At 63.5% G+C, this 18,226-nt stretch overlaps 2 protein-coding genes across 7 annotated transcripts; both read left to right on the top strand.

The window, feature by feature from the left end:
- The first annotated feature begins 1,159 nt into the window (after positions 1 to 1,159).
- On the top strand, positions 1,160 to 5,139 carry TRIM35 (tripartite motif containing 35). The gene is made up of 6 exons (XM_059835532.1): positions 1,160 to 1,603; positions 2,606 to 2,701; positions 3,117 to 3,347; positions 3,497 to 3,519; positions 4,007 to 4,128; positions 4,463 to 5,139. The coding sequence occupies exons 1-6, from the start codon at positions 1,160 to 1,162 to the stop codon at positions 5,026 to 5,028; spliced, it is 1,482 nt and encodes a 493-aa protein (XP_059691515.1). The 3' UTR covers positions 5,029 to 5,139.
- Positions 5,140 to 13,368: 8,229 nt separating this feature from the next.
- Positions 13,369 to 16,255, top strand: STMN4 (stathmin 4). Of its 6 annotated transcripts, none has more exons than XM_059834015.1 (5): positions 13,369 to 13,381; positions 13,845 to 13,940; positions 14,652 to 14,857; positions 15,051 to 15,242; positions 16,196 to 16,255. In XM_059834015.1, exons 1-5 carry the CDS (start codon positions 13,369 to 13,371, stop codon positions 16,253 to 16,255), a joined length of 567 nt encoding a protein of 188 aa, XP_059689998.1. The 6 variants fall into 6 exon arrangements, with proteins under 6 accessions (XP_059689998.1, XP_059690001.1, XP_059689979.1 ...); XM_059834018.1 differs by having other exon boundaries at positions 14,649 to 14,857; XM_059833996.1 differs by lacking the exon at positions 16,196 to 16,255 and adding an exon at positions 15,749 to 15,892.
- Positions 16,256 to 18,226: the final 1,971 nt, after the last annotated feature.

Here is an 18,226-nt window from a genome sequence, read left to right as displayed (position 1 = left end):
CCCCCATGCACCGGCACCGGGGTCCGGCCAGCGGTCAGGGCTGGGGTCAGGGCACCGGAGCAGCCCCGGAGGTGGAGGTCCCTGTGCCGGTCAGGGCACCGGAGCAGCACCGAGGTTGGGGCACCGGGGCTGCCCTGGGCGTGGGGGTCCGGCTCCGGGCACGGAGCAGTCCCGGGGGTGGGGGTCCGGGTCCGGGCACGGAGCGGTCCCGGGGGTGGGGGTCCGGGTCCGGGCACGGAGCGGTCCCGGGGGTGGGGGTCCGGGTCCGGGCACGGAGCGGTCCCGGGGGTGGGGGTCCGGGACCGGGCACGGAGCGGTCCCGGGGGTGGGGGTGCGGGACCGGGTACGGAGCAGTCCCGGGGTTGGGGGTCCGGGTCCGGGCACGGAGCGGTCCCGGGGTTGGGGGTGCGGGACCGGGTACGGAGCAGTCCCGGGGGTGGGTGTCCGGGACCCGGCACGGAGCGGTCCCGGGGGTGGGGGTCTGGGGACCGGGCACGGAGCGGTCCCGGGGGTGGGGGTCCGGGTCCGGGCATGGAGCGGTCCCGGGGGTGGGGGTCCGGGTCCGGGCACGGAGCGGTCCCGGGGGTGGGGGTCCGGGTCCGGGCACGGAGCGGTCCCGGGGGTGGGGGTCCGGGACCGGGTACGGAGCAGTCCCGGGGGTGGGTGTCCGGGACCGGGCACGGAGCGGTCCCGGGGGTGGGTGTCCGGGACCGGGCACGGAGCGGTCCCGGGGGTGGGGGTCCGGGTCCGGGCACGGAGCGGTCCCGGGGGTGGGGGTCCGGGACCGGGCACCGCGGCTGCCCCGCGGGGGGAGTCCAGGCAACCGGAGGAGAGCAGCGGGGGTGGGTGTCCGGGGCCCGGGGGCCGCCCCGAGGCTGAGGGTCTGGGCACCGGGAGAAGCCCCGCGGAGGCTCCGGCCGCCCCCGGCCCCTTCCCCGCCGACCCGGCGCATCCCGGCGCGGCGGCCGGAGCCCGCCCGCCCTTGGCGGCTGCCAGTGGCCCGGGGCCGCGTCACTCAGGCGGGTGCTGCCCGGGGAGGGAGCTGCGGGTTGAGTCACCGGCAGGAAACCGATTGCATCAGGAACGGGGCTGTTTTCCCAGCCGGGGCTCTGGGAGAGCCCTGCTCCGGCCTCCCTCTGCCCCCTCTCTCCCCAGCGCCATGGAGAAGGGAGGCAGCCCCCCGGCCAGCAGCTCGGTGGCCTTGGCCTCATCCTCCACGGCCACCTTCAAAGAGGAACTGCTGTGCCCCATCTGCTACGAGCCTTTCCGGGAAGCCGTGACGCTTTGCTGCGGCCACAACTTCTGCAAGGGCTGCGTGAGCCGTTCCTGGGAGCACCGGCACCACGTGTGCCCCGTCTGCAAGGAAGCCTCCTCGTTCGACGACCTTTGCGTCAACCACACGCTCAACAACCTGGTGGAGATGATCCTCAAGGAGGAAGGGCAGCGGCGGGGCCGGGCGGCCGCCCTCTGCCCCCTGCATCGCGAAGAAGCCAAACTCTTCTGCCTGGAGGACAAGGAGTTGGCGTGCTTCATCTGCCAGAGCTCCAAGCAGCACGAAGGGCACAAGATGCGGCCGGTGCCGGAGACGGCGGCGGATTTCAGGGTGAGGAATGCTTCAGGAAAGGGGGGACCGATGGCACGGAGAGGCACCTCGGCATCTGGAGGGGTGCAGCCTGCGCATGCCCTGGCGCAAACTTGCCAGCGCACGGCTTTGGCTTGTGCGCGGCGTGGTTGTAGCCGCCGGCGTGCCAGGATGAAAGACAAAGCAGCCACGTTGCGAGGGTGGATCCCCACGGGAGTGCCCCTGCCACATCGCTGCCCGACGCTCTCTCCACCTAATAATCACCCAGTGCCACCCTGTCCCCTGGGGCACGGCCGTTTGCCCTGCGGGAAAGGGGAGTGGGTGATGCTCCGAGGGGTTTGGCCTGGTCCCCGTGTTTCCTCGGCTCATTCATCCTCCGCCGGGCTGGGCTGGATCCGGCTGCGCTGGTTATTGCAGCAGCGCTTCGGGGTTGGGAGCGTGTTTGGGATGGTGGTTGCATAATTCCCCCAGCTGGGGAGGGACGCGGGATGGGGAGGCAGCCCCGAGCCCCACGGGGCAGGATGGGCTGTGGCTGCGCGGGGAGGAGGAAGAGGAGGAGACGGACTCCGGTCAGCAGCCAGGCGTCGTGCCAGGACCCGCTGTGTTTCCCGGCTGGGAAAGCAGCCACTGCCGCCCTGACTCAGCCCACGGGGGACGAGCCAGATTTCAAATGTCGCGGGGCAGCCGTGGGGCTGCTGTTTTGCAAGGCTTGGCGGGCTGCCCGCGGCACCGGGACAGGCAGCAACTTGACGGTGCATCAGTAGAAGGGCTTAAAAAAGTGGGGAGGATTCGCGACGGAGCAAAGTGCCTCTGCCTCGCTGCTTCGGGGCAGCGTGTTTGCATGGCCCCGTGCAGAGCTGACCCCGGGCAGCGCTGGCAGACCTCGGCCGCAGGAGGGGAAAGAGTGGATTGAGCAAGGATCCTGCTTAACCTCGTCCTCCTGGGTTTGGGGCTCTTGTCTTTCCGCATTGGAAACCCTGGGCGTAGGCTTGCGAGGGTCCTGAAGGCGTCTCCTCCCCGCAGGCCAAGCTGAAGAACATGGAGACCTCCCTGCGGGATAAGGCGAAGGATTTTGGGGCCGTGCATCGCTCCTACGAGTCCATCTCCAAACACAACCAGGTGCGTGGTCCCTCCTGGCAGGGAGGCAATGGGCCTGATCCTGACACAAGTGCGCATGCATGCATACGTGTGCATATGCATCTGCATGCGTGCACACGCCCCGGGCAGGAATGCAGCTGGCTCTGGGATGGAACGCTGCACCCATCCTGGGCTGCTCCATCCTTGAGTGAGGAGAGCGATGTTGGGTGGACGAAGGACTCGATGGGGAATTGGGGAGCGGGGTGATGGGGCTGCACCCGCTGTGGCAGCAGGGACATTGATTTTGGGAGGGCAGCGTGTTCCCAGTGGGAGCTCAGCAAGTCCCTGAGCGCTGGAGCTGGTCGGAGGGCTCTGGAGGAACGTCTGGGGGGGACGGGGAGACCCCAGGGGAGTTGGGGGCTCCGAAGGGAGGTGGTGACATCCCCACACGGGGCAGGTGGAAGCAGCGCGGCTGGAGGAGCAGATCGGGAGGGAGTTTGAGAAGCTGCACGAGTTCCTGCGGGGCGAGGAGAAGGCGCTGCTGGCCCAGCTGCAGGAGGAGACGCGGCGCAAGCACAGCCTCATCGAGGGCAAGATGAAGCGGCTGGCGGAGGAGAGCCGGGCCCTGCTCAGCGAAGCCCGCCAGCTCCAGGCAGACCTCAAGGAGGATGACTACACCTTCCTCATGGTAAAGCCCTGTGGGGTGTCACCCTCACCGTGGCACCCTCCTGCCTCTGCTGGGGTGTGAGCAGGGTGCTGGGTGATCCTCTGGGTGTTTGCAAGCCCCCGTGACCCCTTACAAGCTGAGGTTTGACGCCTGGCATCCTTCTCTTTCAGACCCACAAGAACCGCAAGCGCAGGTAAGTCCTGTCCTCTGCCACGTCCCCTGCCCGGTGACACAGGGTGCTCGGGGTGGCTGAGCCCCCACACCCCCTCCCTGGGGCTGAACAGGGTCTCCTGCCTGGCTGCAGAGTGAGGTCTCTGCCCCAAGCGAGTTCCCGTACCCGCGTGTCCCCTCCGGGTCCGGCTGCTCCGGCAGAAGGAGGTGTTGGGGGTCCCCGAGGCCCGGCAGCACCCCTGGGTGCCTCTGGGCAGGATGGGGGGGGCACGCATCCAGACACAAAGCAGCATCGTAGGTCTTGGGGGAAGCTTTAAAACCCTGATGGTGGGGGGATCTGGTGCTGGGACCCTCCTGGGGTGATTCACCACCCTCCTGGGGTGAGAGCAAGGTTTGGGAGATGTGGGGTGCTGGTGGGGAAGCCCCTGCCACAACACAGGGTGCCAGGAGACCCAGCGCAGTCCCTTCCTCCATCCTCGACCCGTCTCCATCCTCTGCCCCTGCCCCAGGATTGCCTGCACGGCCGAGGAGCCGGAGGCCGTGCCCTCGGGGATGCTCCTCGACGTTGCCAAGTACCTGGGCTCACTGCAGTACAACGTGTGGAAGAAGATGCTGGACATCATCACTGTAGGTGAGGTGCTGGGCCTGGGGGACGCGTGCGTTCCCCCCGAAGGGTGGTTGTCCCAGGGCTAAAGGAGCCTTTGTGTGGGGCAGCCCCAGGGGTGGTGGGTGCTGAAGAGAAGAGGAGCGTGGAGCAGCCATGCCTGTGGCTGATGGGTCTGGGGAAGGGGGTTGGAGAGCATAAAGGGTGCTCTGGGGCACTTGCACCCCAAAAGGGAAGCCTTGGAGGGTGCATTTCTCCATGGTGAGCTGGGTTGGGAAAAGATGGATGGATGGATGTGGTCCCCCCCATAAGCTCACCCCTGCAGCAAGCCAGGCTCCTAACACACATGTCCCCACCACAGTCCCCTTCAGCTTCGACCCCAACTCGGCGGCGGGCTGGCTCTCGGTGTCCGAGGACCTCGCCAGCGTCACCAACGGGGGCTACAAGCTGCTGGTGGAGAACCCTGAGCGCTTCACCTCGGCCCCCTGCATCCTGGGCTCCCACGGCTTCTCCACCGGCTTCCACACCTGGGAGGTGGACTTGGGCAACATCATGAACTGGCGGGTGGGGGTGGCCCGGCCCCGCAGTGGCACCCACTGGACCTTCCACCACGATGCTCGTTCTGGCTTCTGGTATATCTACCGCCTGCCCGGGAAGGACGGTGAGACGTGCCGAGCATCCAACACGGCGCGTTCGGAGGCGGCGCTGGGCGACATGAGACGGATTCGGGTGGAGCTGGACTGCGACGAAGGGGAGCTCTCCTTCTACGACGCCAACCGCAAGACCCACATCTACACCTTCCACGAGAATTTTGGCGGCACCGTCTTCCCCTATTTCTACGTGGGGGGCACGCCGGTGGGTGCGGTGCCAGAGGCGCTCCGCATCTGTCCCCTGCGGGTCTGCGTCCATGAGGATGTCCCCGTCTAGTGGCCACCATCTCCTGCCACCACCGCCTCTACCTGCATTTGGGGTTCTCCAGATGCTTTTTCAGCTTTCCTCAGGAAAAAAAGGGAAAAAAGAACGTATGTATGTACTGCCTCTTTTTTTTTTTATCATTAATAAACACTCTGCTCTTCTGGTATGGCTCTGCGCCTCTCTGCGCCCAAATCACCCCGGCTCCTTTCCTGCCCCTCTCCACTGCGGATCAAAGCTGGGAAGGTCTCAGGGAGATGGTATCTCCCTGCCAGGGGGCTGTAGATAGTAAATTAAACCATCTGGGGGCTTTTCAAGCTTGTACAAGCGCTGCAGCTTGCAGGGCTCCAAGTCTCCCTGCAGTGTGTAAAGCAGGGGAGGGTGGCCCTTGCCCCAGCTCCTCGGGGAGGGGAAAATCCCGCACGGCTTGGCTGGAAGCAGGCAGAAACATGTGCTTTCCCTATACAAGAAAAACTGTCAATGAGGACATCCTTGAGAGTAACAACCCATTTCCTTCGACCCTTCTCCCCATGACTTTACCCCTCTGAGGGGCTTTTCCATAAATCCCCAGCTTCGGGAATCAGGTGATGATGTGCGGTTGGTGTTTGGAGGTGGAGGAGACTAAGAGGTGGGACGGGGGGAGACAAAAGACACCCTCTGCAACCCTGTGCTGGGTCTGGCCCCATATTAATCCTGGGAAAAAGGCTTTTTCCTCCATCCTGGTGAGCACTCGGGGTTTAAAGGTGATGCCTTGGGGAAAGGGAGGGTGCCTGGGGGGCCGTGCTGCCCTCGCTGCCTGGCACAGCCCGGCCGGCCAGGACCTCGCTGGCAGGATGCTGATATTAACGGGTGGTTTCCATGGTTTCTCACCATTTGCATAGGATGCTCCTTAGGAACAAGAGCTGTTGGCGGAAAAACAAGAGGGAGATGCTGGAGGCGTGCGGTGCGGGGGCGACCCTGGGGGTCCTCCGCCTTCCTTACGTTGGCTGACGTGATCTATTTCCAACCGAGCATCCCTGGATACGGGCAAAGGAGGAAAATCGGTGCGAGCGTCCCATCTCCCTCCCTGCGCCGTATCGCGATGCTGCCCATCACTCCCCAAAAAGCTGGCACTGCCTGGAAATTTGGGCACCCTGCGGCCAATTTAGGCACAAGCAAGGTGTTATTTGGGAAGAATAAAAAGACAGGGAAGCTCTTTGGGTTGCCGGGGCTGGAGCAAGATGAGGTGTTTCTGAAGGGAGCATTTCCCTCCCGCAGCTGCCAGTGCCAGAGCAGGTGCCTGGTGTAAAAATGGCAATAAAGGGTGAAATGAGGCATCACTTCGGATGGCGAAACTGAAATGTTTTGAGGTTTTTTTCCAAATCATTCGGTGAAAAATTGGTTTGCAGGAAACAATATGAATTAATGAACTGGTTAGCTCCCTGACAGCCTGTGTTTTTTTAGTGTAATAAACGGTACCTGCGTCTTCCCCTGAGCTTAATTCCATTCCCACAGAGGCAGAGAAATGGCTTAAACTTAAAGCCTGCACCCATGGGTGATGTCTCCCCGGGACTGAGCACTTGCTCGCACATCCGACATTGGAGGGCAAATTTGTGGGAAGCTCCGGTAAGGGGCAGGTGGATTTTGCACGGGACTCTTCTCTGCAGCCGTCGCATCCTTCCCCGACGCCTGACATCCCGCCTGGAACACGCCGGTTACTTGCAGGACCTTTTTCCGAACTCAAACCTTCCTCCTTGCAGCAATTCGAAGGACCTAATTAATATGATTATTGTTATCGTTCTTATTATTGTTATTTTAGCACCACTTTTGGCTGCTCATGCCGAGGACGGGGAGCGATGGGCCCTGCTCCAGCCTGCGGGGTGCCCGGGACCCCGATCCCCATCCATCCCCACGCTGCTCCCCGGCGAGGGGCGGGTGGGCTCCGCTGGCCCACGGGTGGGTGTGGGGTGCGAGTGGGGCTCCCCGAGATCTGGGGGGGGAAGGGGGCGTGAATCCAACCGGGGGAGGACTGGGGCTGCTGCAGTGTAGCCCCCCCACCCCATCAGGCTGTACTCACCCCCCCCCCCCCGCAGCATCCCCCCCATTTACAGGGACGGGCGATATTTCGGAGAAGCAGGCGGCTCTCCCATTGGCTCACAGCCGGGTGATGATGTCATTTCTGCCCAATCCGAGGGTGGACAGCACCTTTTCCCCGCCCCCTCCCCAGCCCTCCCGGGTACCAGCCAGCGCAGTGCATCCCGGAGGGGTGGGGGGGGGGGGCACAAGTGGGGACCCCCCCCCGGAGGTTTCCCGGGGTGTCCGCAGCTCCCGGGCAGCCCGGAGGATGCGGGGTCCTGGGGACCGATCCTGCACCCGGGTCCCCAGCGCCGGGACAGGCGGGTCGGGACAAAGCCTGTGCCCCGGCCGGGATCTGCTGGCTGCTCCACCGGCTCTTCCCAGGGCCAGGAATCCTCTGGGATGAGAAAGGGCCAAACCTGTGGGTCTTCTTCCTGAAGGATCTGCGGATACGGAACTTTTGGGGGGAGGCTGGAGATGTCTTGGGAGAGGAATCAAGGGAGGGGGATGCAGGTCCCACCTCCAGCCCCGCAACCCTCCCAAGCACGGAGGGTTCCCGAGCATAAAGGATGGGAAAGGGTTCGGAGAAACACCGTATACACCCACCCATCCCTACGGTCTCCCCCGGACGCCCGCTCTCGGCAGAGGGGCATCCCGGGACACACGGACCTTCCCTCATGGCCGTCCTCGTGCTCCAGCCCAGACGGACCACGGGCTGCAGATGGGTCCCACGCGCCGCGTGCCCGCGGCGAAATATTTCCCTCGTCTCTCCCACCCGTGCCTGGGAAGGGTTTGGAAGCTGGCACTGGGATGCCGAGCAAGTTTCCCTAAGCCGGCAGGCTGCAACCGCGGGAAAAGGCAAACCCTTCGCCCGACGCTTCTCCTGCGGCCTCCCCTCGCTGCCGGAGCCCTTTCCTCCCCAGCACCAGCCTGGCTCCGCAGCCGACCTCTCCCCCAGCCACCTCCTGCCATCCCCTGCGCTGGAGACGGTCCCACGCCAGGCTGTCCCCCCGGGGAGGGTTTGGTGGGGACTGGTGTGGCTGGGAAAGGGGTGGCCCATGGCAGCCCGCAGCCCCCATCGCCCTGGGTAGACCCAAATCTCCTCGGCCTCCTTTTTCTGCGCCTGGTTTAGTTTCAACCAGCACATGCTGGAGGTTTTGCAGGGTGGAGGGTGACAGCCCTTAGGGATGGTGGCCATCGAGTGTCCCCAGAGCCACAGCCTTACACAGGAGCTCTAAGAGCTGAAACCAAGCTCCGTCCCCCCCAAATGCTGGTTCTGTGGAGCTGGGGGACAAGGTGGCACCTCCAGGCGTGACCCCCCAGGGCTCCCAGCATCTCCCCCGGCTCCAGCAACCCCAGCCAGCCGTGCAGCTAAACTGTGGCCGTCAACGCGGCGAGGCAGGGAGGGGTTTGTGCCCCAACTTGGACCACGGGCAGCTCAAAGGAGCATTTGAGCAGAGCCCCCCGCACCCCCCGCCGTGGGGTGCCACGTGTCCCGGTGCCAGCCGCGGCAGGGACCGTCCCGCGGCCACGTGGGTCCCCACAATGGCTGTTTGTCCCCCAGTTGGCTGCTATGTCTCAACCCTTTCCTCCCCTTGGCCACTCCATCTCAGGGCCGGGCTCCGCTCCTTCTGCAGCTCCTCGCACGTCCCATGGGCACCCTACCCACGGCACCCACGCCTGCCTGGGCACCCAAACCCTGCCGAGCCGGCGGGGGCTCTGGCGTGGGGATCGCTCATCACCCGAGCATTAGAGGATCCTTTCGGAGGGAAGCGATGTGCCGTTGAGTTTCAGCGGGACGTGTTACGGATGCCCCACCACGAGCTGCGGTGTGACACAGGCGATGTCACCCCCCGCCCCGTTTCCAGCTGGGTCACCCTGTCCTTCCCTGTGTCCCGAGGCTTTGCAAAGCCACCCTACATTTGTTTTCCAGGGGGAACCACCTCCCCACAGCCGCCCTGATGCTCATTGCGTAATGGAGGAGACTGGTGCGTAAATATACCCGGTTCCCCGGAGGTGCCGGGCTTCTTATCACCATCGGGCGCAGCCGTCGGCGATAAATAGGCCAGGGTGAAGCAGATCTGGGGGAAGGAGAGTCGGTTTACGGGAAGGGCACAGCCCTAAGAGATGTCCTAGCTCTGCTGGGGCTCCCCGGGGACCTCCGCTCGCCCCGGCATCGCACCAAAATAGTTTTGGGATCTGGGACTCGGCCTCTCCGAGCTCCCGTTGCCCGGTTTGTAGGAGGATAACGAGTCCTCACGTGCCTTTGGGGCTGGGAACGGATCACGCCGGGCTCGTGCCGCATCCTGGCCCTGGGAGGATGGAGAGGACACCCCATTGCTCCCCAGCGTGGAGAGGACACCCCACAGCCCCCGCTGGTGTGGGGTCTAGGGGAGCGGGGTGGGGCGGTTTGGCCCCGTTGGAGGTGCCACCAGGGCACCCTTCTTTGTCACTTTGTCACTCTCCAGCTTTGTCCTGCTCTAGCAGAGCGCCCAAGCTTGCTTTCCACCATGCGCTCGGCCCTTTTGATCCATCACCCCCCCCGTAACCCCCCCAAAACCCCCTTTTGGGGCCGAATCCGTCCCCTCGCCCCCCCCCTCCAGCCCCCCCCGTCGCTTTTATAATTTTTTTTAATTTTTTTTATGTTTTTTTATCCCCCCCTCTTTCCCCCCCCCCCCCAGGCCCAACCCGAAAATAGCTGCTCGGCGTGATGTCACCGGGCTGGTACCCGGTTCGCACAGTCCCCGGACCAATCAGCGGCGGCCCCGCGGCTGCGCCAATGGCGGGCCGGGGAGGTGATGTCATGGGGGGCGCGGGGGGCCCCCCGGGAGTGATGCTCCGCGCAGACCCCCGCGCCCGCGTTAAATGAGCCCGGAGAGCGCGGAGAAGCAGCCCAAGCGCCGGCGGTGGGGTGAGTGTCTGGGGGGGGCTTGGTTGATGGGGGGGGGGTGTGTTTTTTGGAAGGCGACGGGTTGAAAAGTTTTTGGGGAGGGGTTGGGGGGGGGATTTTTTCAGGGGGTCCCTGGATGTCGCTCTCTGGCCGCGATACCCCTCTTTGTCCCCCTCCCCATCCCACCAGCATCCTCCCCCGCCGTCCCGGGGCAGCCCCCAGCCCATCCCCGCGCCCCCGTCCCTTTTGGGGGGGTACCCCCGTCCCTTTTGGGGGGGGTACCCCCGTCCCTTTTGGGGGGGGTACCCCCGCCCCGAGCAGGCACGGACCCCCCCCGGCGGGGCGTTTTCCACCCTCCTGCACAGCGGGAATTACCCGGGGGGGTTTCTTCCCCCCCCTCCTCGGGCTGCTGGAGACCCTCCCCGCGCCCCCTCCTACCCCCCTCGCTCCGCACCCCGGCGGGCCTCATCCTGCCCTGCCACGCGGGACGGTGCGGGGGGGTGCAGGGATGGGGCTCAGCACCCTCCGCCTCGCCCCAGCATCCCGGGGTGCGGGGGGGGACCCGCACCCCCAGCATCCTCGCGAGGGGTGCGTCGCCTCGCCTGGAGCCCCCCCCCCCCCAAATGGGGGTGCAGGGGCGCGGAGCCCCCCCGGAGGGCAGGGCCAGCCTGAATTATTGATGGTGGCGGAGGTGACCTGCTCTCAGCAGGAGCTGAAATATTTATTCCAGGGAGGGGGAAAAGCGAGGGGGAGGGAGGGAGGAGGCGGCTGCCATCCTGCCTCTCCCCCGGAGAAGCGTGGGGGGGGGAGCACCCATCGCTTGGCAAGCTTCAAGGGAGGGAGCAGGGAGCCCCCTCCCCTCCTCCATCCCCCCTCTCCATTGCTGGGTGCTTCTTCCAGGGAAGGAGATGGGAGATGGGGGGGTCCCCACCATTTCAGGGGATCTAGAGTGGAGATCAGGGTGTGAAACCAGGTTGCAGCCCTTTGGGGTCGGATCGGGCCCCCTCCCTGCCCCATGTGTGCCTCGCTGGGGGCAGGATCGTCTCCCACAGCCTCTCGGCACTGAGGGTTTGAGCGAGGTTTCAGCCTGGGGGTGACAGCAGCGGCAGGGCCCCAACCACACCCCGCTCCCCTTGGGCTGGGCGTGCTGGTCGGGGGGCACCCGGGCTGGGAAGCAGAGCGGGAATGGAGCTCAGCAGGGAGGGGTTTCCCTCTTGGAGGAGCCTCCAAACACCTTGAACGGAATCTTCATCCAGCGAGGAGGAGTGGGGCTGGCAGCCCACCACCCACTTCTCCCCTCCAGCTGGTGGCACCTCCCGGAATGGACCCCATCCTTCTCCCCGTTCTGGGTCTGATGGGTGATCTCTGCATTTTACCCTCCAGCCGGGTCGTGAATGCCTGGAGGAAGGGTTTCCGTACCATGAAATGCATCCAGGTCCTGCCCGCAAGCCCAGGGAAAACGAGGATAGCCCAGGGAAAACGAGGATTTGGGGTGGTAACGCAAGGAGCAGGGAGGCGCGAGGAAGGCAGATGCTTTCAGCCGCCTGCTTGCATGCAGGCAGCTTCCAGCCGGGCTGTCAGAGCTCCAGGCACAGCCTCGTGTCGGCACACGAGCCATCAGAGCATCCCCACCCTGCCTTGGCACCACACTTGGCAAGAGCCAGCTAGGGCAAAACCCTTCAGCCAGGAGAAGAGGAAAGCCCTGGGTGGGGGTACACCCCTGGGTAACCCCCAAACCCGACCAGCCCTGGCTCCAGGGGGTCACCTAAAAGAGGGGGACATCTCCGGGAAAAGTGTCCCCAGCAGGGTGTCCCCACATTTTGTCCCTGTCCCCCCCCCCCCCCCCCAAATCCTGGCAGCTGCAGGCAGGTTATTTGAGTGATTCCCGTGTCAGATCTCAGCAGGACGGGGGACGAGGAGTTGGGATTTCTCAGGACCCCCCAGGTTGAGTTGGGTTGGGGTCTGTTGCTGCTGCGGGAGCTGGCAGTGCCCTGACGGCCCCAGGATGCTCACAGTGGGGGGGTCCCCCTGTCCCCCTTCCCTGGGGGGCTGCAAGGATTTAAGAACCCCTCTTTTAAAGAAAGAATTTCCCCCCACACCCCCTTAGGAACAAAAGCCGTGAATAATCCCAAAAACCAAACTCAGTCCCCGTTTTGGCACAGCCGGGAAGGGCATTTCCACCAGGAAACCCCTCTGATGCCACCGACACCCTGTTTGTGTCCCCCAGAAAACCTGGGAAAGAGGGACAGACCCGGCTTACCTGGGATTTAACGAGTCTCTGGGTGTTGCCGACCCATGCCAGGTCCTGCACTCACCCTGGGACTTTGCACCCCGGAGACAGGGGTCCCGGGGAGGCCCCCATGCCTGACCCATAACCACAGAGACCCCTGGAGAGGGTCCCTGTGGGGTGCAGGAGAGGGTCCCGGTGCCTCAGCCCATCTGTGTGTGATCTGGCAAAGGGTGAGCTGAGGACTGGCGCTCTCTAGACACAAGTGAGGGCAGCAGCAGGGGTGGCCTTGGGTGACAGCAGAGGCTGTGCAAAGGGGTCACACTTGTCCGTGGGGGGTGTGTGTGCTCTCGTGTGTGTGCTCATGTGTGTGCATGTGTGTGTGCACACTGCTGCCGGCACATGTGTGCACACGTGTGCACACGTGTGGGTTGTGCAGGTGTCGGGCAGCTCTGAGCAGGGAAGGGCTGTGTGTGCCAGGCGCACCCCACCGCCTGCTGCCATCGTCCCAGTCTGTGCCCATCACACCACACCAGTCCATGCCCATCACACCAGCATGTGCCCATCGCACCAATCTGTGCCCATCACATCATCCCAGTGGGTGCCCATCGCACCAGTCTGTGCCCATCGCACCAGCATGTGCCCATTGCACTACACCAGTCTGTGCCCATCACATGGTCCCAGTGGGTGCCCATCACACCAGCATGTGCCCATCACATCATACCAGTGTATGCCCATCCCAACAGCACGTACCCACCTCATCACACCACATCTGTGTGCCCACCACACCACCGCATCCCCATCACATCGCACCAGTGCGCGCCCATCACAACAGGCCAGCGTGTGCCCATCACATCACACCAGCCTGTGCCCATCCCAACAGCACGTACCCATCACGTCACACCACATCTGTGTGCCCATCACACCAGCGTGTCCCTCGCGCCGCACCAGTGCGTGCCCGTCACACCACCCCAGCGTCTGTGGGCAGCTGTCCCACTGCCTGCAGGGGACAGGCAGGGCCGGGTGATGCCCCCAGCCCCAGGACACCCCGCAATGGGCAGGTGTGGGTGGGCAGGGCCGGGCGATGCCCCCAGCCCCCGGGACACCCCACACTGATCCTGGCTCTTTCCTCCCCCAGGTCCCAGGAACGCTCTTGCTGCAGACGCCCGAGGATTGTCGCGCCATGACTCTGGCTGGTACGGCACCATCACAGGGTCACGCGTGGGGACAGGGGACAGCACGGCTCACCCAACCCCATGAACCCAACGCTGGCACTTACCCCATGCTGGGGCACCCCTAGTTTGAGTGGGGCCCCATCCAAACCACCCTGGGGATGGATCTGCCCTGGGCTAACCCCTGCCCTGGGACACTCAGGGCATCCCAGCGGTGACAGGCAAGGGGTGGTGGATGTGGTTAACATACAAGGAGAGACATGACCCATGTGGCCATCAGTAAAGCACCCCACCTCTGCGTGCCTCAGTTTCCCCCTTGCATGCCTTGCTTCCCCCACCCAGATCACCCTCTTTGTGATATCCGGGCAAACTTTGGTGCCAGCCACCTTCCCTGTCCCAGCACTTCCCTGGCATGTGGCAGCTCCTGCTCTGGATGCCTGGCAGGACCCCCCACCCCTCTGACCCCAATCCCACCATTTCTTCCCAGCTTACAAAGAGAAGATGAAGGAGCTGCCTCTCGTCTCCCTCTTTTGCTCCTGCTTCCTCTCGGACCCCCTGAACAAACCGGCGTACACGTATGAAGGTAGGAGCCCACTGCCCACCCACATCCAAGGGGTGCATGAATAGTGGGGGCTGTGGGGGACTGTAGACCCCCCGTTAGTATGAGAGGGGTTACCCTCAAACCAAGAGGGGTGGCTCCACAGTTTGCTGGCGCAAGCTGGAAGCAGGGGGCCGGGTCGGGGTTGGGGGGGACACTCGGGCAGCCCCGCAGTCCCCCTCTGTCGTGGCTCCACTGCACGAAGCGCCAGGCGTGGGCTTAGTATTTTTAGGCTGACAGTGCCTGGTGATTCAGACTGATTCATGTCAGTGGGTCCAGAGACGACAGCGGTGGCGGAGCGGGATGCCCAGCCTTGGGGGGCTCCTCCCGGATAGCTGCGGGGGGGTCTACAGCTGGAACGGGGTTTCATGGTCCCATTCCCAGTCCTCAAAGCAGGGCTGAATGCTGCCCTGCTTGCTCTCCCCTCCCTCGGGGGGATGCTCTGCCCCTCAGCTCGCCCAAATATTCCCAGCTCGGCCTCCTTGATGGGTGTCTTGGCATCCCTACCCCAACCCATGACGTTGGGGCTGAACAGCAGCGCTGCATACGGGGTGCGGGGATTTGGGTGAAACCCATGGAGACCGGGGAAGTTGGTGGCACACTGGGGGGGCTGCAGGTGCGGGACCCCAAGATGGTTTGCCTGATGGGGTGGGATGCACTCATGCTGGCGGTCAGCCCATGCCCCTCTCCCAGCAGACACGGTAGACCTCACCTGGTGCGTCATCTCCGACATGGAAGTCATTGAGCTCAACAAGCGCACCTCGGGGCAGTCCTTCGAGGTCATCCTGAAGCCCCCGTCGTTCGACGGCATCCCTGAGTTCAACGCTTCCCTGCCCCGGCGGCGTGACCCGTCCCTGGAGGAGATCCAGAAGAAGCTGGAGGCGGCGGAGGAGAGGAGGAAGGTAGGTCCAGCAGCTCGTGCACAGCACTGCAGCATGGAGAAGTGCCATGGGGACATGCTGCCTTGCCCTTGGGGTGCTCAGCAAGGTCCACCCACCTTTGGGGATGTCGCTGAGTTTGGAGGAGGCGGTTTTGGCCAGGAGGGGAAGGGACCCACGGGTCCACATGGCCATCGTGTCCGCTTTGCCCATGCAGTACCAGGAGGCTGAGCTGCTGAAGCATCTGGCGGAGAAGCGGGAGCACGAGCGGGAGGTCATCCAGAAGGCCATCGAGGAGAACAACAACTTCATCAAAATGGCCAAAGAGAAGCTGGCACAGAAGATGGAGTCCAACAAGGAGAACCGCGAGGCCCATTTAGCGGCCATGCTGGAGCGCTTGCAGGAGAAGGTGAGAGCCTGGCGAGGAGGCGGGGGGGGGATGTGCTGGGACACTGGTCCAGGAGGGTGTCACAGGACACCCGGGCACCCTGCGTACTCTTGAGATGGCATTACCCCCTGGGGACACCACCAAAGGGGGCACCCCTCTTCCCCTCCCACCATGCAGCAATACCCAAACGCAACGTCCCACCTGGGGTGGGGGGGGGGTCCTACCCGGGGACCCACCGACCCTGACGTGTCCGTAGGCTTACGAGTGGTCGGTGGGTGGAGAGCTGGGACCCGTGACTTGACCACAGACATGCAAAGCCTTTGCTTTCCCCATGTCCCACCGTGATGGCCTTGACCCACTGCTTGCAATTTTTCCACCTCTCGGGTGGCAGATCTTCCCCTGGTCCCTTCCCCCGAGGCCATGGAGCCGTCAGCTCCCCGGCGGAGCTGGAGGGGTCCGTGCTGCCATGCTAGGAGATGCTTCCACCCTGCCAGCCTGTGCAGACCTCTTCTCTCTCCCCGAAGCAGGTCTGTTCCCAACCTCAGCACGGAAGGTCCCACCCTCACCACCTCCAGCTCCCTCCAAAACATCCCTTCTGCAAGGAGCTCGCCCAGTGCCCTTCTCCAAGCGCCTCAGCTAGCCTTGGGTCAGAGGCAGAGAGCACGAGATAATGAAGGACAATCCGAGCTGACCCCATCTCCTTGGGTCTCCCGGTCCATCCTGTCTGGTTGACGTCTACCTCCTAGCTAGAGGGCGAGGACAATCTGTCCCTGAGTGCCTCCACAGTCCTTAACACACCCCAGGGGAGGAGAGGACGCTGTTGACCCATCGGTGGTGTCCCTCGGGGGATGAACCTCACGAACGCCCTCGTGCCTTCGAACCCCTCCGAAGCCGCTGGCCCGCCCGTGGGGACCCCGAAGTCCGTCCAGCTAATGCGTGTCCCCCCCTCCTTCCCTCCTACCCCCCTCCCACAGGACAAACACGCGGAAGAAGTGAGGAAAAACAAGGAGCTCAAGGAAGAAGCCTCCAGGTAAAGAGGCGATGGTTGGACTGACAGCTCTGGGGAGGTGGCGGAGGCTGCCGCAGCGCAACGTCGGATGGTCGAAGGGTGGACGTTCCTCTGCTTTCTTTGTTCGTGAATGTAAAGAGTTGACCAGTGAAGCCATCCTATTCGTTTGGGGGAGGGTGGGGAGGGAGGAGAAAGGAGGGAGGGTGGGTGGGAGGGTGCTGGCTTCGGGCTGCCCACCTTGGTGGGTCTCATGAGCCGCCCGTCAACCAGGTCTGGAGGAGACAGCCAAGGGCTGGCGAAGCGGAGGAGGTGCCCCCCCAGGGAAAAGCCATGGGGGGGGACAGAGCGGGTGGGGAGGGAAGAGGGGGGGGAATGTGCGTTGTGTGTGACTTTAATTTGGTGCTGGGCAGGCAGGGAGGGCAGGTGGGCATCCCTCCGGCTTCCTTCTTCTCCTCCATCCCACCCCATTGATAGGCAGCGGCATCTCTTGGTGTCCCTCCCTCCCTTTTCCCTGTCTGGACTCAGGGCCTCTTGCCCGGAGTGGGTGTTATTTGCCCATGGACCTCACAGAACCATTTTGGGGAAGGGGGAGAAGAGACCCCCTCCCCTCATTGGCGGTGGTCAGAGAGGGAGGCTAGCTTGCTCCAAAGGATTTATCCGGCTGTAGGAGACTCTGATGATCCTTTTCAAGGGTGAAACGGAAAAGCTCCGTGACTTCCCAAAGAGCTGCTTTTTTTTTGTAAGAACCTCCTGAGAATCGTCTTTATGGGAATGCTTGGATGAAATCCCTTTTCTGCTGTAGAGCAGCTGGAAAGCCATCAGCTTTTAGAGGTGGTTATTTGAAAGGGGAGATTACCCCCATGGAAGGTGAAAGCAGGAGAGGAAAACAGGGAAGGGCTGTGGAAACCGTGATGGGGAAAAACAAGAGGGAAAGAGGAGCGGGGGGAGCCCAGGCTGGAGAGCCAGAGGTGGGATGGAGATGCCCCTCCGGAGAGCAGAAGACAACAGCCACAGGGAGCCCCTGGGGACGGCGGTGGCACCTCCTGGTGACACCAGGGCAGGAGGAAGACCAGTTTGGGACCCAACCAACAGCTCATGGCCAGCCCAGGAGGTGCTTTGTGGGAGCTGCTGTGCAATCCCCTGGGTCATCTTTGCCTCTGGGGAGGGTGAGTGAAGCAGAGAGGTTGCAGTGAGATCCTTCCCAGCGGGAGAAGGTGGAGAGTCTGCTTTCTGCCAGGGGGGGTGGGGAAGTCCCCTCCTCTCCCAGTTGCCAGCAGGCAGTGGTCCCAGTGCCGCCATGCCCTGGCACCTCATTGGCCTCCAACCCTGATGCTGACAGAGGGTTTGGTCTCCACTATGGCCAGACAAGGCTTTCCAAGCGCTGATTCGGGTCTGGAGGGAACCATGCCTCTTTACCTGTGCCGCGAGATGCTCGCCCGGATCCCGGAGCCCTGGGGGGGAGAACGGGAGAGGGCGGCGGGCGAAAGAGATGGAGGAGACTGTTCCAACTGTGGCACGAGCTGTCCTTTTTTTGTATACAACGGTTGTAAATAAACTGCCTTGGCATTTCTTTCGTTTTCTCATGATCTGTGCAGTGTCTTGTGTGTGTTTGGTTTTTTTGGGGGGCCATCCCAGTGTCACTTACCTGGGGAAGGGGAAAGGGGCTGGGGGGGAAATTAGGGTGGGAGGCAGCATGTGAATCAGGGGGACGGGTCTGTTTTGCCCCAATGCCACAAACAACCCCATCCTGATGGGACTGCAGCAGATTTGGGCTCCTTTGGCCCTCCAGCACCATCAGCCTCTTGCACCCAGCCGTGCACCCCGGTCTCACCCCGTGCACACCCCCGGGGCATGGAGAGGTGATGCTCTCCTACCTCGGACACAGAGCAGGGAGCTAGAGCCAAATTTCAGCCATGTGCTGGGAGATGAGGAGTTGGCCGGCATGGTGAGGAAGCACAGAGGTAGCTGGACACGTACCAAGGTCTATGCTGAGGCC

Source organism: Gavia stellata, chromosome 2 (genome assembly GCF_030936135.1).
Source record: "Gavia stellata isolate bGavSte3 chromosome 2, bGavSte3.hap2, whole genome shotgun sequence".
Lineage (NCBI taxonomy): Eukaryota > Metazoa > Chordata > Aves > Gaviiformes > Gaviidae > Gavia > Gavia stellata.
The sequence above is the reverse complement of the archived record's forward strand: the minus strand, read 5'-3'. Positions and strand labels throughout refer to the sequence as shown.

What these genes read in the sequence shown, in the direction of transcription:
- TRIM35 (XM_059835532.1), top strand. Translation starts at nt 1,160, where the DNA reads ATGGAGAAGGGAGGCAGCCCCCCGGCCAGCAGCTCGGTGGCCTTGGCC. An exon ending in AGACGGCGGCGGATTTCAGG is followed by an intron (nt 1,604 to 2,605) that starts GTGAGGAATGCT and finishes TCCTCCCCGCAG; the next exon opens with GCCAAGCTGAAGAACATGGA. An exon ending in GCTGGACATCATCACTGTAG is followed by an intron (nt 4,129 to 4,462) that starts GTGAGGTGCTGG and finishes TCCCCACCACAG; the next exon opens with TCCCCTTCAGCTTCGACCCC.
- STMN4 (XM_059834004.1), top strand. An exon ending in ACCGGCGTACACGTATGAAG is followed by an intron (nt 13,941 to 14,648) that starts GTAGGAGCCCAC and finishes CCCCTCTCCCAG; the next exon opens with CAGACACGGTAGACCTCACC. An exon ending in CGGCGGAGGAGAGGAGGAAG is followed by an intron (nt 14,858 to 15,050) that starts GTAGGTCCAGCA and finishes TTGCCCATGCAG; the next exon opens with TACCAGGAGGCTGAGCTGCT.